The sequence below is a fragment of the Ammospiza nelsoni genome, chromosome 6 (assembly GCF_027579445.1).
Source record: "Ammospiza nelsoni isolate bAmmNel1 chromosome 6, bAmmNel1.pri, whole genome shotgun sequence".
Taxonomy (NCBI): Eukaryota; Metazoa; Chordata; class Aves; order Passeriformes; family Passerellidae; genus Ammospiza; species Ammospiza nelsoni.
In genome coordinates this window covers 57782074-57798309 of record NC_080638.1, presented here as the reverse complement: position 1 = coordinate 57798309, position 16236 = coordinate 57782074, and the positions used below count along the sequence as shown (strand labels likewise).

The window sequence follows — 16236 nt, the reverse complement described above, 5'->3', positions numbered from 1 at the left end:
TCAGTAGAACTGGCAAAAAATATTTAATTAGTATATGAGGAGATGGTTTGCAGGGCACTGCCTCATCTCCTCAGCTGTGTGTGGATGCAAGCTCAAAACTGACTTTTAAAGGAGTAGAAGATTGGGCTGCTAATTTCAGCCAGGGGCTAAAGTCCATTTTAGTGGGAGTAATGACTAGAACTACTTTATAACTCAGTCTTCAAAGGAAAGTATTTGAGGTAAGATGGATGTTGTGCAGGCTCCATGGATCCTAAGGACAGCAAGTGCCCCTTCTCTGTAATACAGAAATTGTTTTCATGCCACACAGTAAAACCTGTAGGAAAGGACAATCAACTAGTGCTTTCAAATATCTGAAAATACCAAATATTTGAACTCTTACTGTAACACTGGTTGCAGCTGCATCTCTGATGACAGAGATACATCTTTATTTACAACCTCAGCTCCAGCTGGAAATATTTTATCCATGTTTTAAGCACATTTAAATATAAGGATATAAAAGCAGCATTTATGGTTGTTTTATAAAATTAAGAAGAAAGCTTTTTAGTAACCTCAGTGATGTATTTTCAGAGAGGGCTCTGCATTCCTCACATGTGTGACCTTTCTCAGTTTTCAGAGGACATCCTCTGTTACAATTTTTTGAATTAATAAGTGTTTAATAAAAGCAAATTAATAAGTGTTCAATAAACTAATGAGTTTAATAAAGGAAAAAAGTACTATAATGACTTAATCTAGTTGACTGCAGGAAAGAAATCACTGGACATTCCCAGGAGAATCTGAGCTACAGTAAAGCTTTTGTAATAAATCAACTGTAGATGTTTAGTCATAATGGCCTTCTGGTGCTTTTGATTCCTGATGCACTGAGACAAGAGACATGCAAAATTTGCTCAGCCATTGATGTGAAGATGCCTGGTTTTCCTTGGCTTTTTGAGTTCTTCACTAGCTCTTCACTCTTAAGTCTTTATTTTTCTTTAAAGGCTTCAGAAACAAAGTCATAAAGCTTTAGCAGATGTTTGGTGCAGGGTGAAACTGTGGAGTTTCACAGTTTCAAAAAGAAAGCAGAATAAAAGGAAACAAAGAGGAAACAAACAAACAAACCCACAAAAACTGTGTCCCTTTTGCATGTAATGATTAAGAAGTTAGAACAAGTGACGTGTGTTCTTCTAGTTGCGTTTTCTGTCTTTAAAATGTTACTGTTTTACAAACTTCCCATATTCTGACAGAAAATCAAAAGCAGTGTTGATGAAAAGCATGCCAGGCTGTACCAGATGGTGAAGGAAGGGAAGAAATTGCTGACTGCTGTGAACTGTCCAGAAATAAGAAGCCAGATTGGGAAGCTTGAAGAGCAGTGGTTGTCTTTAACCAAAAAAGTTGGCCATGAGCTACACAGACTTCAAACACTACTGAAACTCCTGGTCAGGTGGGTCCAACACAAAAAACCAGTTTGAAGTATCAGTTAGACATTAGTTTGTGATTTTTTTAATAGATGTCAGCTGAAGCCATGCTTCTTGCAGGGTTGTGCAGCAGCAGAGGTGCCAGAATAGCACGTGTCTTCTCACAGAGAAGACAACTGGGAGGGTGAGAAATGTCTCCCAGGCTCAGCTAGAAATGTGTTTCTGTGTTTTGTTTCCTCCTGTAGCTACAACAGGGACTCAGAGGAATTGATGAAATGGTTGGATTCTGCTCAGCAGAGAATGAATTTTTGGAAGGAGCAGTCTCTCAATGTGTCACAAGATCTTGCCACCATCAGGGACAACATCAGCAGTTTGTTTGTAAGTCATTTCTGCTGCTAGCTTTAGATAAGACATTGTGAACTCTGGTGAAAATGACCCTTTTGAGAGGGTTTTTTTGTTTGCCATGCCCTTGAGCCTCCCACATAATACAGCACTGAAAGGCTGTGTGCCCCAAAGCCACTCAACATCTGACCCTGGAGTGTAGGCTCAGGGTACAGGAGTGAAGGTGGTCAGCCAAAGTCAGGAAAGAGGAACATGCTGAATTACATTTCATGTCTTTTGCTGCTCCCCTTGGATAGCTAGCCAGGAGGTTCAGACCCAGTGTGAGGCCAGACAGAAGCAACAGTGCACAAGGGGAAAGCAAAATATCAGGAAGGTTGACTGGTAGATGTGAGTTGGCCAGAGGTCTGAGGACTGGGGTTGCTCCACACCTCTGTGTGAAGTGGGGATCAGGATAATCTCAGTCTCTGTGGGAGTAAAAGGTGGCATTCAGCACTATATATCAAGGTGGGCAAAATAATGATTTATCTGCCAGAACATGTCTAGATTTTCTGATCTTTGCCATCTTGATAAAATCTGTTTGTTGAGGCATTTCATCCTGTGAAAATATGGCTTGTCTTCATTTCAATAGATATGTAAATATTTACCCTCTTTTAAATTTCTCCTGTGCACCTCAGACATTTTCTAAGGAAGTTGATGAAAAATCTTCCCTGAAGTCATCAGTGGTGAGCACTGCCAGCCAGCTCCTCCACGTGAAGCAAGCTGATACTGCAGCACTTAGGTCATCCTTGCCAAAATTTGAGCAAAAATGGGGAGAACTGATTACACAGCTCCCAGCCATCCAAGAAAAGCTTCACCAGGTGAGTGAGAAACTCTGCTGCCATCTCTCAGTTCAAGCTAAAAAATTATGTTAAAATGCTGCTGCTGGAATTCAGTTGACTTTTTCTGAAATAGCTGTGCCACGCTTTCAGAATAACCCAAATATTGTTCTGCACTTTAAATATTACTGTGTTCTTCCTGGGCTATTCTAAATATATTTATTATCTTTATGATTTTGCACGGAGGTCTGTTACTTAAAATTAGAAAGAATTACTCAAAATTAGAAAGAATTTTATTTCAGATTCATGAATTCTAGAACTGAAGTCATTTGCCTCTCTGGAGCACAGGGCTCAATTTCAAGTTCATGCCCCAATAATGCGATTATAGTGCCTGAGCCTTTCTAAAAATAGAAATGCCATTTCCCTTGGTATTTCTAACAAGTAGAGTGTAGAGGATTCATGATATGCTTTACCTCAGCTTCAGATGGAAAAGCTTTCATCACGAGAAGCTATTGCTGAACTAATGGCCTGGCTGGACCATATGGAACAGCAGCAGGAACGTGAGGAGCCGATAAATTCACAAGGCAGTGCTGCCCAGGTCAAGACCCTCCTTCAGAAGTACAAGGTAAATGGGAAGCTGAGAGTCCAGGCCTGCTGTGAAAAGGATGGAAGCAGCTTACAGGCACTGTCATATCCTTCCCCTTGCTCTCAAGAGGGTTCCTCAATCTGAAACGTGCTGTAACATCCTCCTTTATACAACCTTATGCTTCCATGAGACACAAACCACTGCCTGTTCTGCAATACAGCTACTGCCTGCTGGGCTGTAATCTCCTTTTCTCATGCTGTCCCATCTGTCTCATCTGTTCTGTCTCTTGCATTTAGATGGTAAAATGTGACAAGCAGGAAAGCTTTTCTTCCTTAGGAGGACAGACTCTGTGTTTGTGCTATGTTCTAGGCTGCCTTTCCAACAAGGAATACCCTAGTGGAGCTCCATAACCTGAATCCATTTAACTAGAGAACAGGGGGTGTGAATATTATGGGTCATCAAAAGAAATAACCTGCTAGGAAAGAGAGACAAGATGAACATCCCTGCAGGGAGAGAGAGAGAGGCTGCAGCAGACTCTGGGCACTGTTCAGATGTTGGAGCATGAGTGGCAGAGGCTGATTGCTCCAGCCACAGGGAGGATTCATGCTGTGTACTCCAGGGATGCCATGGAGCCCAGCCTCAGGGCATGAATCCCCACAGAGCCCTGTTTTGCTCTGCCCCTGCTCAGAGCTCTGACAGGCTGACAATTCTCAGTCTGGAGCTGCAGCCACTTTGGTGCTGCACGTAAGGCAAGTGCCAATGCAAACATTTCTTTCCAAGTGCCTTGGTATAGCACATATATAACATTTTGGTCTGTATCAGCTGGATTTGGCAGTTGGGACATGTAGGTGAGGTGCTGTTCTTAACACTTTGGATATTTAGAGGTGGGTTTGTAGGTGTGTCTTTTGCACTTGTCAGCAAGGTGGGGTTGTGTGTGCTGAGAAGAAAGCTGGGATGACGGCCACAAATTCCTACAGGGAAGCAGCTGTGGCTACTGTGGTATTCCCTAGTGACTTTTCTGGGCACTACTGGATAAATATGGAGCCCTTTCCTACTCTCTTCTAATACCCTCTGAAATAAGAAGACATTCCCTTATGTTTTCACTTTGCTTGTAGTTTCTCCCTTCTCTCTCTGCACAAGAGATGCTGATGCTGGAGGACACTTTTTCCTCCCAGATATTCTGATATTCTATTCTGACACCAGATGTTTTGTTAAAAAGAGTAGAAGCTCATGCTTCATTTTCCTGTGAGTGTGGGAAAGCCTTGGTCTTGGCCTCATCTGGCCCATGGCAGTGTGATGGTTTTGTCCAGTGGATTAAGTACAGGGTCTGGTTCCCCTGGGTTTTATTCCCTGCTCCATCTCTAGCCTGTTTTTACCTTGAACTGCCCACGTAGTAGTAGAGATTTTCTGCAGAAATTTTAGTGGATGGAAACACTACACAAATACAGAATGGTAAAATCTGAGAATTATTCCTACAGACAACTCTCTTTCAGAAGAATGTTTTAGCTCATGATTCAAACAAAGCCGTCAATGCCCCATTGCCACACCTTGAAGCATCATTGGAACCATTCAGATTAAAACCACAGAACTGATTGCTTTATTTATATTTTTGTTCTTTCTCTTTTTTCCCCTGCAGGAATACATGATGGAGATGAACTTTAAGCAGTGGATGGTAGATTTTGTTAACCAGTCCCTGCTGCAGATGAGCACCTGTGACGTGGAGAGCAAGCGCTACGAAAGGACAGAGTTTGCCGAGTGCCTGGGTGAGATGAACCTGCGGTGGCACTGCCTGCAGGCAGCCCTCAACAGAAAGGTTGGATTGAGCTCCCATGCCTTGCTCTCTTACAGCTCTGGTTTTGCCTGTGCCACTGCTCTGTATTAGGGATATATCAAGCTACCAGCAGTTTTCCTGTTGTAGCAGTTGGATTTGTGCAAACAGTGATTATTAAATAAGTAGTGTTGACAGGCACATTCAGATGGGGACATATGAACCCCCTGGACAAGGCACAGCAGGGATCAGTTCCCAGCCCTGCTCCAGCCCTCCTGGGTCACTTGAAATTAGTTCCTCTGTCAGTGTCCTCCTCCTGCAGTAAATATGCTTTCCCAATGCAATGCTTTGAAGGTCAGCAGCTGATAGTCAAGTCTACATGCAGAATTTTTCTATCAGCACATAATCTTGTTTCTCTGGAGAAGATCTGTTTCAGGCAATGCCTCAGAATTATTCTATTCTAGTGAGGCTAGAAATAATCCATGCATCCACAATTAGATGCTGCTGCTTATGTGCCCCACTGCTCAGAAAAGCTGGTGTGACTCATATGGAAAAGACATGGGGGAGCTTAGAATCCCAAAATGCAACCATGATCCCTCTACCAACACATTTCTCTTTCATCTCTGTGTCTCAATTTATACAGCTTTGGGAGAAGCTGGCCATTCTGAATCCAGATACAAAGACTTCTGGTCAGATAGAAAATTGCCAATGTCTTTTAGTTCAGAAAGTCTTCCAGAAACATTTTAAGTGGAAATTTCATTTCCCGTACAATTGAAGATTCCCATGATGAAATTTCAGTTTTGTTGGGGAAAAGGTTATCTTCTCTACCATTTTCATGAAATTCACTTCTAGGATTTAATGGATCTTCAGAGCCAAGATTGAAGATAGGAAACTTGAGGTCCCTTTCTTACTAGTAGCCTTGTTGGTGGGTTTTAGTAAGAACGAGATTTTTCAGACTCCATAGGAATGTGTCCACATAGCACAGGGTCTCCCAACTTGTCAGGTCTCCCAGCTCCAGAACACACACTGCCTTGTTTCTTCCAAAGGAAAAAGTCAAATCCTAAAGAGCCTGCAAAACATTTTAGGTTTTCCTTTCCAAATATTTTCTCTAAAGAGTATTTTCAGTATGGATTTTGTAATGTCTAATATTGTCATGGAAGGCAAAGCTCTGTTTCTGACCACTTGTAGGTTTAAGTAAGTTAAAACATTTCTGTAACTTTCAGATACAAGACCTGGAACACATTTTGGAGGATATTACTGAGAATGAGAACAAAGCCCAGACTCTGCATAACTGGCTGGAAGCTCAGAGTGATCGACTGAGATACTTACAGACTCCAGCAAGTCTGATCTCTGCACAGAACACCTTAGATGACTGCAAGGTAAAAGCATGACATGAGTGGTGTTACTGTAAAAACCCTATTTAGCCCACCTTGCTGAATCCATACTAAGGAACTGCACAGATTTTACCAGAAAGAAATGTAAAGGAAGCTGCCATTTCCCAGAAGAATTCTCCAGTGTCATTTTAATTAAAGCATGTTGCATTCAGGTGATAAAGAGACAGAACCACTTTTAATGTGAGTGGTTATTCTGTGTTTTTTCCCACCAATTGAAGATGCATCTGCTGTTGCTTCATGGTATTTGGAGTGTTGTGCAGCAATATTGTATTCTGAGGTACTTCCAATAGAAGTAGTTCTCAGTTCAGCACAGCCATGGCAGAAATTATGAATTCCATTAGTCTGAAGAGCTCTGTGATGGAAGTGTCATGGAAACTACTCAGTCCCATTTGGACAAATAGCAACCCTCTCTACTTCTGCCCTAGACTGTAGTGTAGTCTCTCTGCAGCAGCCTCAAGGATCTGGGTGTCCTTTGTTATGTTTTTCTAGGCATCAGATCCCTCAGAATTAATACAGGTGGCAGCCAGCTAATAACTGGTTCCTGTTACTCTGATAGTCTGCTGTTTTCATTGAGTACAGTGTTCCCTCTCTATTTTTTAACATGGAATATTTGTTCTTTCATTGCCATGGTTACATGTTTTGGGGACAATCAGTGAGAAGTGAAAAAAGGTAATGGATTTAAGTGTAGCATTACAGGAAAATGTTGTGGCCCATTGTGGGTATGGGTAGTTCCTCACATTGTAAAGAGCTCCCTGCTGAGCTTTCCCCAGCATGTCAAGACTCTTATAATCTTGCTGGTTGTGCTGGGGAAGGAGTCCCACGTATCTCCATTCATTGGATATTGTTCTTACTTGATTTCACTGAAATTGATTTCAGTGGAATTTCTGCCATAGAGGTCCCTCTGAGGAAAGGGACAAACTGAAAATAACTTTCCAGGAGTTGTTAGGATGTCAGGGATTTGCCCATTGCAAAACCAGTTCCTATCTTACCTTTGCATGACTGAAGAATTGCACAAAATTGATTTTAAAGTAGGAATGTTTACCTAAGCACCTCACAGAAGTTTTTTTTTATGATCTCATTAAAAGATCTTACTTATCTTCTTTTCTCCATTATTAGGAGCTGGAAAATCAACTCGTGGCTAAATCCGAAACTCTTGATGAGCTCAAAAAGAGTTTGGCTTCAAATGATAGTGCAGAACAAACCCCAGAAACTCAGTCTCTGAGGATAGCTGAGTTGTGTGAAATGAAGGACAGCATTGTAAACCAGGTAAAAGCTTTGCTTGTGCTCAGGTTTCCTGCACTGCATGTTCTGACCACCATTGTCATTAATCTTCTTCATGGGATGGCAAGAGCTGGTACAAAAAAGATGAAAAGTATTCCTTACTCCTTACCTTCCTAAGAATTCCATTTTCAGTCTTTACTGTAAAGTAAATTAATGTATTTCCAAAGTTGAGAGAGAAAAATTAGCCTGATCTTGAAGCAGTTTGGGTACAAGGGGAGGAGGAACAGATCCCCGTCTGCAGCTTAAGAAAATAAAGAAAGAGCTCTGCTATTTTTCTGTCAAGCTGCAAATGGAAACCTTAAACTCTTTTACTTTATCTCCTTCTCTTTCATACCCTGTTCTTTCTCTCTTGTAGTGCAACTGGGAAGCTGCCTACTCTGGCCCTGTTCTCACTGCAGCTTTTCCACCTCCCAGTTACTTTCATCCACACACCAGGGTGGCTTTTGCCATCATCAAATCCTGTGTAGTTTCCAGTTGCTTCAAGGAGAGTCTGGCAGATTGGTTTCCCATGCAAACTGACTCCCCAGCAGTTTGTATTTACAGTCATAATATCTTTATAATTGGAGCTGATCTTTTCTTTAATGTGGATGTAATTCATAGGTGCAGGAGAGATAATAATGAACACATTTAAAGATTTGAATCTGTGATAATAAATAACCCCATACTGTAGAGAATTCTACATGATGGAGTGGTTGTGTTTCTAGTTAAGATTGCTTTACACTTTTTATTATAGATTCTTTGCCTTTTTTCCCTCAGAACTTTGTGGAACTTGAGCCCTTTTGCTTGAACTCTTCCACAGGAGATGTCGATCCAGTATTGATCTGCTGCTTCTTGGTTTAGGTTTCAGCAGAAAGGATTTGACTGTTTCTTTCCAAGAAAGCAGGAAAATTTGTGTTTATGTACACGAATAAAGTTTTTCCTTCTGATGTATAGCTGGGGGTAGAAATTGGCAGGATTGACAGCCTGGTGCTTTTTCTCTTCTTACAGTCACTGTGGATCATGTTAATTTTAGGGATTTTGTGACTAAAGTACCGAAGTTACAAACTGCAGGATGTTCTTGGGGCTGAGCTGTCTGTGTGTGCAGTGAAACAGAGGGTGCAGGTTCCTTCCCACGGGTGACTGCTCACATCAGAGCCAGGCAGAGATTTCTAATACAGGGCTAAGGAGATGGAATACCTTGATTAAATTGTCCGTGGGTTGAGCTCAAGCCTGTGAGTCTGTGGCCCTGAGACATTTCCCGGGAACGATGCCTTTCCACCTTCCTTGTGTGGGCAGTAATTAGCTACAGGCTACAAAAAGCAATTAGAGATTCCTCCCACCTGTACCATGATTCAAAAGAGAATAGGGATGATTAATCCACCAGCTTGTGTGTGCCTGAAACTTGGGTACTAGGATAAAATTATCTATGCAGTGCATTTAGGGTGAACCACAGCGTGGACATTTTTTCATCTTCCATTTTGTGCCTGCATAGTCAGAACCAAAATCTGGCATCTGGCTTTTGTCAGGGCTCATGGAGATGTGGTTGTCTGCCTGGTTTTCATGCTTTTCTCCAAGTATAACTCAAAATAGGTATTGAACTCTAGGTGAATGTTTTATCTAATCCCAGGACATGCCTTAGGTACTTCACTGAAACAGAAGGATAAAAATGATTGAAGGATGATTGTGCTTTTGTGTTGGCAGTGTCCAGGAGCCTGTGGCAAATGGAAACCATGCCTGCCCCTTGTAGATTAAACTGTAATAATGAAAGAGACAGAAAATAAACAGGATATCATCATTAATGAAAGGGACAGAAAATAAAGGGAATATCAATCATTTAATTTTGTATGAAAATCCTGAACTTGCTAGCCTGGGGTCCAGGTGGGCCTGCATTATTAGAGCACAATGGCATAAGAGGAATGACAGCTCTCAGAGTATTGCAGTAGTGGCTTCTTCCATGCAAACCAATTTCTGTTCAAATTGTCCTTGAAAGGAAACTTGATCTCTGGATCAAACTATCTGCTTCCTAAGAAGATTAAGGCTTCCAACTTCCTCCCACTTCAGGTTGATTTTGGCAGGAAGAAATAAGCTGTTCATTATTTCAGTACTTCCTGGGGTGTTCTGGCAGAGTAGTGCCACCTTGACCTCCAGTGAAATTTTGATTTCTAGCAAATTCTTACACTTTACTCTAGATATGGTTTACTGCTTTTTTTGAAGCCTGCGTAATTCCTTACCAAAAGTATAGTAAAATATCCAACTTGGCAAATTCTTGTGGATTGTCATGGATTGAGCATTTTGTTTAGATTTCTAAGTCAATTTAAAGGTGATTTATATGTCAGGACTACCCAAGAAATATTAACAAAAATGGTTTGTCTGCAGGTTGCACAGCTAAAGGCCTCAATGGAGTCAATACTGGAGCAATGGAGAGCATATGATGAAATTTATGCAGAAGTCAGCCTGATGACAACAAGATATTTGTACTGCATAGACCAGTGCAAACCTTCTGAGGAAGAAGCTTCATTGGAAGCTTTGAAAAAACAGGTCAAAACTCTCCAGGTAAAGTTGTCTTATTTCTGTACTTTCTTCTTTCCCTTTAGGCAAACAAACTCCATTGAAAAAAGACTGAAAAAATTATCTGAACAACTTTTTCTTTCTTATAATGACACTGAAGTTAGTGCAGTATTGCTATTTTTTTATCTCCAGAGGCACTTAGACTTCTTATTTTATGTAGTGCATAAGTTCAACTTGAGTGCAGTTTAGGTAAAAGGTTCAAGGAAAAAGTCCACCAAGTCCCTGTGCTCCCTTGCACCTTGTATTGCTGCTGAGCCTGGCATTTCTGCTTGCTCCAGCACCAGTCCAACTATTCTGTCACCCTCCAGAGAGCTGGAGTCTCCTGCACAGCCTCTGAATGAGTCAGAATGCCAGACATGAATGCTCTGGATCCTCCTGCTGCTCTGCTTGCCTGTTACAGAGTCCAAGTGGAGCATCTGGATTAGGCTGTTAGGTCTGGCATTTCACAGCTCTGGCTAAAATCCCGTTTCCTGGCTCTGAATGTTGAAAGGCTGTGCAAGCATTCCCTCTTTTCCTGTAAATAAGGCCTGATTTGAGGTTTTTTGGAGTTGTATCAGAAGTGATGCAGGACAGACTGAGGCTGTGAGTGCTGGGTATGGGGCTCTTGGCAGTAAACCCTGCACAAGCTCTTCCCACCCTCACCTGGGCTTATGTTATAAATAAAAGGAACTGGGCACCTTCTTCCTTCAATCATTCTGTTTACTTTTAACCTGGAGCAGTTCACAGATATGCTGCAATGGCCTATGGGGAGCTTGCAGCTGAGGGCAGGAGATACCAAGCCAACTTTACTGCCAGTAGAAACAGTGGCTTAAAATAAAAGCATTTTTGGTTTCTAGCAAATTAATTTATTCAGTTCAGAGGTGTGGGTTTGCTAAATGAGCTTTTTCTTTAACAGCCAATAAATTATCTCAGTTTAAAACAGGTCTCCTGAATTCTTTTTTTTTTCCTATTTCACCTCTCTTAGCTTCCTGATTTTTAGGAATTGGTGTTACATTTTCTGCAAACATTTTAATCTGTGCTGCAGAAGTATGATATTATTGCTGCCTTATCCTTACTAATCTATAGGGGAAGTTACACTTAGGTCATTTATCCCTCACAATTAATTGCAATAATCCTTTCTGCAGGCTCTTCAAGATGAATCAGAGAGCAGTGAAGAAAGTTGGGCCAAGCTCCAGGCTGCTGCCAGTAACCTGAAGAAGATCTGTTCCCCCTCCTTTGCAGAGATTATTGACCAGAAGTGCATGGAGGCACACACTAGGTAAGCCTGCAAAATCAGACCCCAATTATTAGTATTTAAAAAACCCAAGTTTTTGAGGCAGGACTCAAACATCTGCCGCATTTTCAAATCTCTGCTAATGCATCTCACCTGTCTAAGGGCATCTCTGTGAGGAGTAGAATCACAGAATCATGGAATGGTTTGGGTTGGAAGGGACCTTAAAGATCATTCATTTCCACCCCTCTGCCACAAAAAGGGACACCTTCCACCAGACCAGGTTTCTCCAAGCCCCATTGTCCTGGTTTAGGGCAAATTTGGGAGAAAACCTCCAAAGGGGGCCCCTCCAGAAAGCAAATCCACACAGCTCCTCCCCACAACCGGGTCGGGAAGGATTCCTTGGAGAGAAGTGGAAGGAACCTGTTTATTTAACAGGTACAGCACCCCCAGCACACAAAATGAACAATACTGGGTGACACCGCTCTGAAAAAGATGACAAATTCAGAAAGTCTCTCTGGGGGTGCTCGCTCTGTTCTCAGTCCCTCAGCGCTGGGGCAGCTGCTGCCCAGAGTAGGCCCCGCTGGGCCACAAGGTGCAAACTCTCGGGGTTTGCCAGGGCCCAGCCCGGAGCAGGCTCGAGTGGTGCCAAAAAAGGGAAAGGAGAAACAGTCCAGGAAGAAATTTGGACTGTTTAGCTAAACTAGCTAATGAGCAGAAGCAAGAGCAAGCAGAAGCAAAGCGAAAAGCCCAGCAAAAAGCAAAAGCAGCACTAGGTACTGCCCCATCTGTGTGTCCCGCCAGCCGTGGGGGGGCGGCTGATAAGAAACCCAAACAAAACTTTCACTCTTCAGAGCCAGTCTTGAAGGCACAGAACATAATATCCAGCATCAATAGAACACATGAATGGGGATACAAGCATCATAACGACACCCTAGGACAGCCATCCATCCTTGAACACTTTCAGGGATGAGGAACCTCTTGTACTTTTTACTGCATGCTTTTCATGTGATAGGTCTCACAGCACAAACTGTGGCTTTCAGGAACATGGCTGTGGATGCAAAGCAACTCCCTCAGGAATCCTATACCAAATCACATTCTGCAGGAGAACCTACTGGGAAAACACTCTTAATCTTTTGATACTTTTGATATTTTGGCAGGTGGAACTCAGTAAATGAAGACATCACAGATCAGCTGCGGGCAGCACAGGCAGCTCTGCAGCTCTGGGAGCCCTTTGAGGCTTTGTGCTCTGAGACAGCAGCCAAGTTAGAGCAGTACAGCCAGCAGTGTGCTCAGCTCCTGGATGCTCATGTGCCTGAGGGGAACTCCATAGAAACCCTGGAGCAGAGGATACAGGAGACGAAGGTACGTGAAGAAGTTTCTGGTTAATAAGTTCTAAGCTGCTGGGTACAAACCAAGATTTATTTTTGAGAAACAAGGCAAAAGATTACCAGCAATCCAGTCAGTGGAAAAGATAAAATCTGTGGGTTTCTCCCATGAACAGGCACTTTTGTATTTCCTTTAAACACTTTGACCAGAGACCAAACCTTGTATGGTGAGAAAAGAGCAGAAGGGAGTCATATTCCATCTCTGCCACTTCCTGCTCTACACAAAAGATCAGGCCTGTGTTGGAAGGAATCACTGAAAGAAAAATTATTTACCTTATGGGGAGGAGGAATAATATCTACAAGAACAATAGCAGAGAGAAAAAAGAGCAGTTTTCCTGAGCACATCACCATCCTGAACTCTTCCACAGCCTTCAAATTGTTTTTAATTGGATTTGGTGCTGTGTTTTGGTCTGGTGTGATGAGTTCACAGATTCCTGAGGTCATTAGATTACTCTAAATGCTTTTGATTTTAGGCAAATGAGATCTCATGCTGAAACCACATGGCACATTGGACTCTCAGGCAGCAAAGCTGTCATTAGGTTCTGGCATTTTTGGTTTTTTCAGGCTGTGATAAAGAAATATAATAATCCTTATGTCAGGACAGAGCAGTGATTCATTGTGCTTTATAAATTTCTAGCCATGAATTGGAAGAAGTGAAGAATATTCCATTTTGCATGTGGCCTTAAATAAGAAACTTTACAGGGAAAAGAACTCATGTATCTTTCTTTGTCAGAAAAAACTGACAGCAGCAAAGTCTAAACCAAAATATTTTTACTTTTTTCTGATATATTAATGGCTGTGACAGAAATTCACCAATATGTCAGCAAAAAGGAATTGCATTTTCTGGAAATTTTTGGGAAGAGTGCTACACCTACTAAAGCAAGGCCTGGCCACCTAAATGCCATTGGCACTGTAGATCCTGTCCTGGTGTGTGTAGGTAGAACACATGGAATTTTTTGTGGATTTTTTTAAGTGGTGAGTTAAAAGAACGAGGATCAATGAGATGGCATATGAGTTATGTGTATTTGAATATACATGTGCACCACAAAATTTTATTTGAATCCCTCTAATCTTTTCCTCTCTCTATATAAGGAAAATTTATGGTTTTATGGATTTTTGCCACCACAAAAAATAAAAAAAAAAAATTCTTATATAGAGAAGAAGAAATCAAAATGGGTTCTTTATTAAATGGCTGGAGTGGTATTTTATAACATGATCCTTTCATAGAGGTCAGGAAGCAAGGACTGTTTTCCTTTTTAAGGAAATGTGTGTGTTCTTTGCTTTTGATCAGAAGACTTTGCTCATTGTTCTCAGAAAAGACAATACATAGTGGCAAATTTCAGGGGGTTTCATGCCTAAAAGTAAATTTCACTTGTCCAAAAAAATTTTTAAAAATCAGGTAAATTGAATGAGTCTAAAATTACTCCCTTTGTTCTTGTACTGCCTTTAGAGTATAATTTCATAGCATCTTTCTGAGCAAACGGGAACAAATAAAACCAAACCCATAGTCCTCAGTCACTGAGGGATCCAAAGTACTGGTAAGACTGTAACTAAATAGCATTCCTCATCTGCAGCATGGGCCAGTTCCTCATCTTCTAGTGTACACACACCTTCTAGAGAGGGATATCCCAATTTCCCTCCCTGATTTCCTCTGGAGCAGCAGTGCCTGAAGTCACTGGTGTTCCACTGAACTCTGAACTGTGCCTTTCCCAGCACTGCACTCAAAGGATGCAATTCCCATTATCCTCCAAGTGAAAGACTGAAGCTTCCACCACAGCTGAGCTTGGCTCCCAGATGGGCTCAACAAAAAGAGTTTAGTTACAGCAACAAAAGATACCAAATGAAAGTGGCACATGAATGATGATCTGATTCATTTACTGACTTTTTTTTTTTCTCTTTCCCCTTCTCTCATCAGAATTTACAGCACGGCCTTCAAAACCTCGCAGGATGCCGAGCCCAGATTTATTTGCAGGCTGACAGGATAAAACAGCAGGCTGGGACAGCTGCTGAGGCCATTCTGATGGAGAAGCTGCAGCCATTCCAGAGAGCAACCTATTTGGAAAAGATGTTGCAGAAGAAGTTGGATGAACTTCAGGTATTTTTTTCTTTTAATATTAAATTAGCTGTTAGTGTGGGGCAAGTTCACTAGAGTCCTGTGTGAGCCACATTCCTCATTAGAGCACTGTAGTTCTTGAATTGAAATTTCAATTCATTAAAACTCACTATAGTTCTTGAATTGGAATTTCAATTCATTAAAACTCAGCAGGATTATAAACTATATAAAGAAATAATACATGAAGCCAGAGGGACAGGTGAAGGATTTCACCCTCACCTGCTTGTGTTGCTGCAACAGCCTCTGCCACTGTGCCTGCTATCCCCAGGACCCTCAGATGATGAAAGATTAGGAAATTTATTTTTATTTTTTGGAACATTGAAATAAGCTATGAACTTTCTCAGCTCTGCCTTGAAAAAAAAAAAATCATGGGCTTCAGTTTTCCTTGGGAAGAGTTCATGTAGTGAACCTAAAACTAGAGAACTGTGACCATTTGATGTAATTCTGAGGACCAGATTCACATTCCTGTTCAGGCCAGGTGGGGAGAGACCTGGGTCCAGGAGCTCTGCTCAGAGTAGTAGTAGTAGTATTCCTGAGAAAGCTTCCAAGCAAATGTACTGCTGGACATTTACTGATGTAGAATTAATCCATGGAAAAAGTCTGGTTTCAATGAATTGTTCTGTTTTAAAGTAAACCCAAATTCATCAAGACATTTGAAGCCAACTCTATTTATGCCTCCATCTACCAGCACAGTTAATGGCTGGAAGCCAGAAATCTTTGTGAAGATAACAGGTTTCTCATATTCCCTGTGAACTTCTCACTGCATGAAAAAAAAGCATTTCTGGGGAGTCATTTTCTCTGGTTTAACCCTGTGGTATTACCACAGCAATCTCTCTCCATACACCAGTTTTTGCCATTCATCCCTTAAAAAACTGTTGTCGTCGAAGTGCTCTCAGAGATGTGGAGTTTAATTCTGGAAAGAAAGAAAAAGCTTTCCCAGTGCTGTTTTGCTAAATGAAAGTTGAAATCCAGCCCTACTGATTTCTCCACAGAGCTCCTGTGAGCTGCACAGCTTTGGTTGTGCAGGATTTGTGTGTACTTCAAAGGAATCTCATTTTCACAGGTTTCCCCCTCTGATAGGCTGAGTTTTGACTTTCCAGTTTCACAATAAGTTAAATAATACAAAGCTACCAAAGGTATCACAGAAACTCCTATTCCTTTCACATCGTTACAGCTGTCTCAGAATTTGGAGATTCTGTTTCTTGCTCTCTGCTTTGGGTTAAATTTTCCCCTTGTCCCATTGAAAAATGGAAAAAATTCATTAGAGAGTTATAAATCCATTAGAATTTAGGTTTAATAACTGTTTTCCTAAAAATATTGCTCATTGCCCATTTTTGTATAAGTGTAATTCCTTTTGAATAAGTGTAATAAATAGTAACTAATGTAAATTTTCAATATTCA

General features: G+C 41.4%; 1 protein-coding gene across 1 annotated transcript in view; it reads left to right on the top strand.

Moving 5' to 3' along the window:
* Positions 1–16236, top strand: part of SYNE2 (spectrin repeat containing nuclear envelope protein 2) — a 168602-nt gene that overhangs the window by 107027 nt on the left and 45339 nt on the right. Inside the window, exons 81-91 of the mRNA XM_059475436.1 lie at positions 1221–1417; positions 1637–1769; positions 2408–2590; positions 3027–3173; positions 4771–4947; positions 6126–6281; positions 7413–7562; positions 9933–10109; positions 11249–11382; positions 12495–12699; positions 14638–14817. Coding sequence (XP_059331419.1) covers positions 1221–1417; positions 1637–1769; positions 2408–2590; positions 3027–3173; positions 4771–4947; positions 6126–6281; positions 7413–7562; positions 9933–10109; positions 11249–11382; positions 12495–12699; positions 14638–14817 — 1839 coding nt within the window. The remainder of the gene's footprint in view (positions 1–1220; positions 1418–1636; positions 1770–2407; positions 2591–3026; positions 3174–4770; positions 4948–6125; positions 6282–7412; positions 7563–9932; positions 10110–11248; positions 11383–12494; positions 12700–14637; positions 14818–16236) is intronic.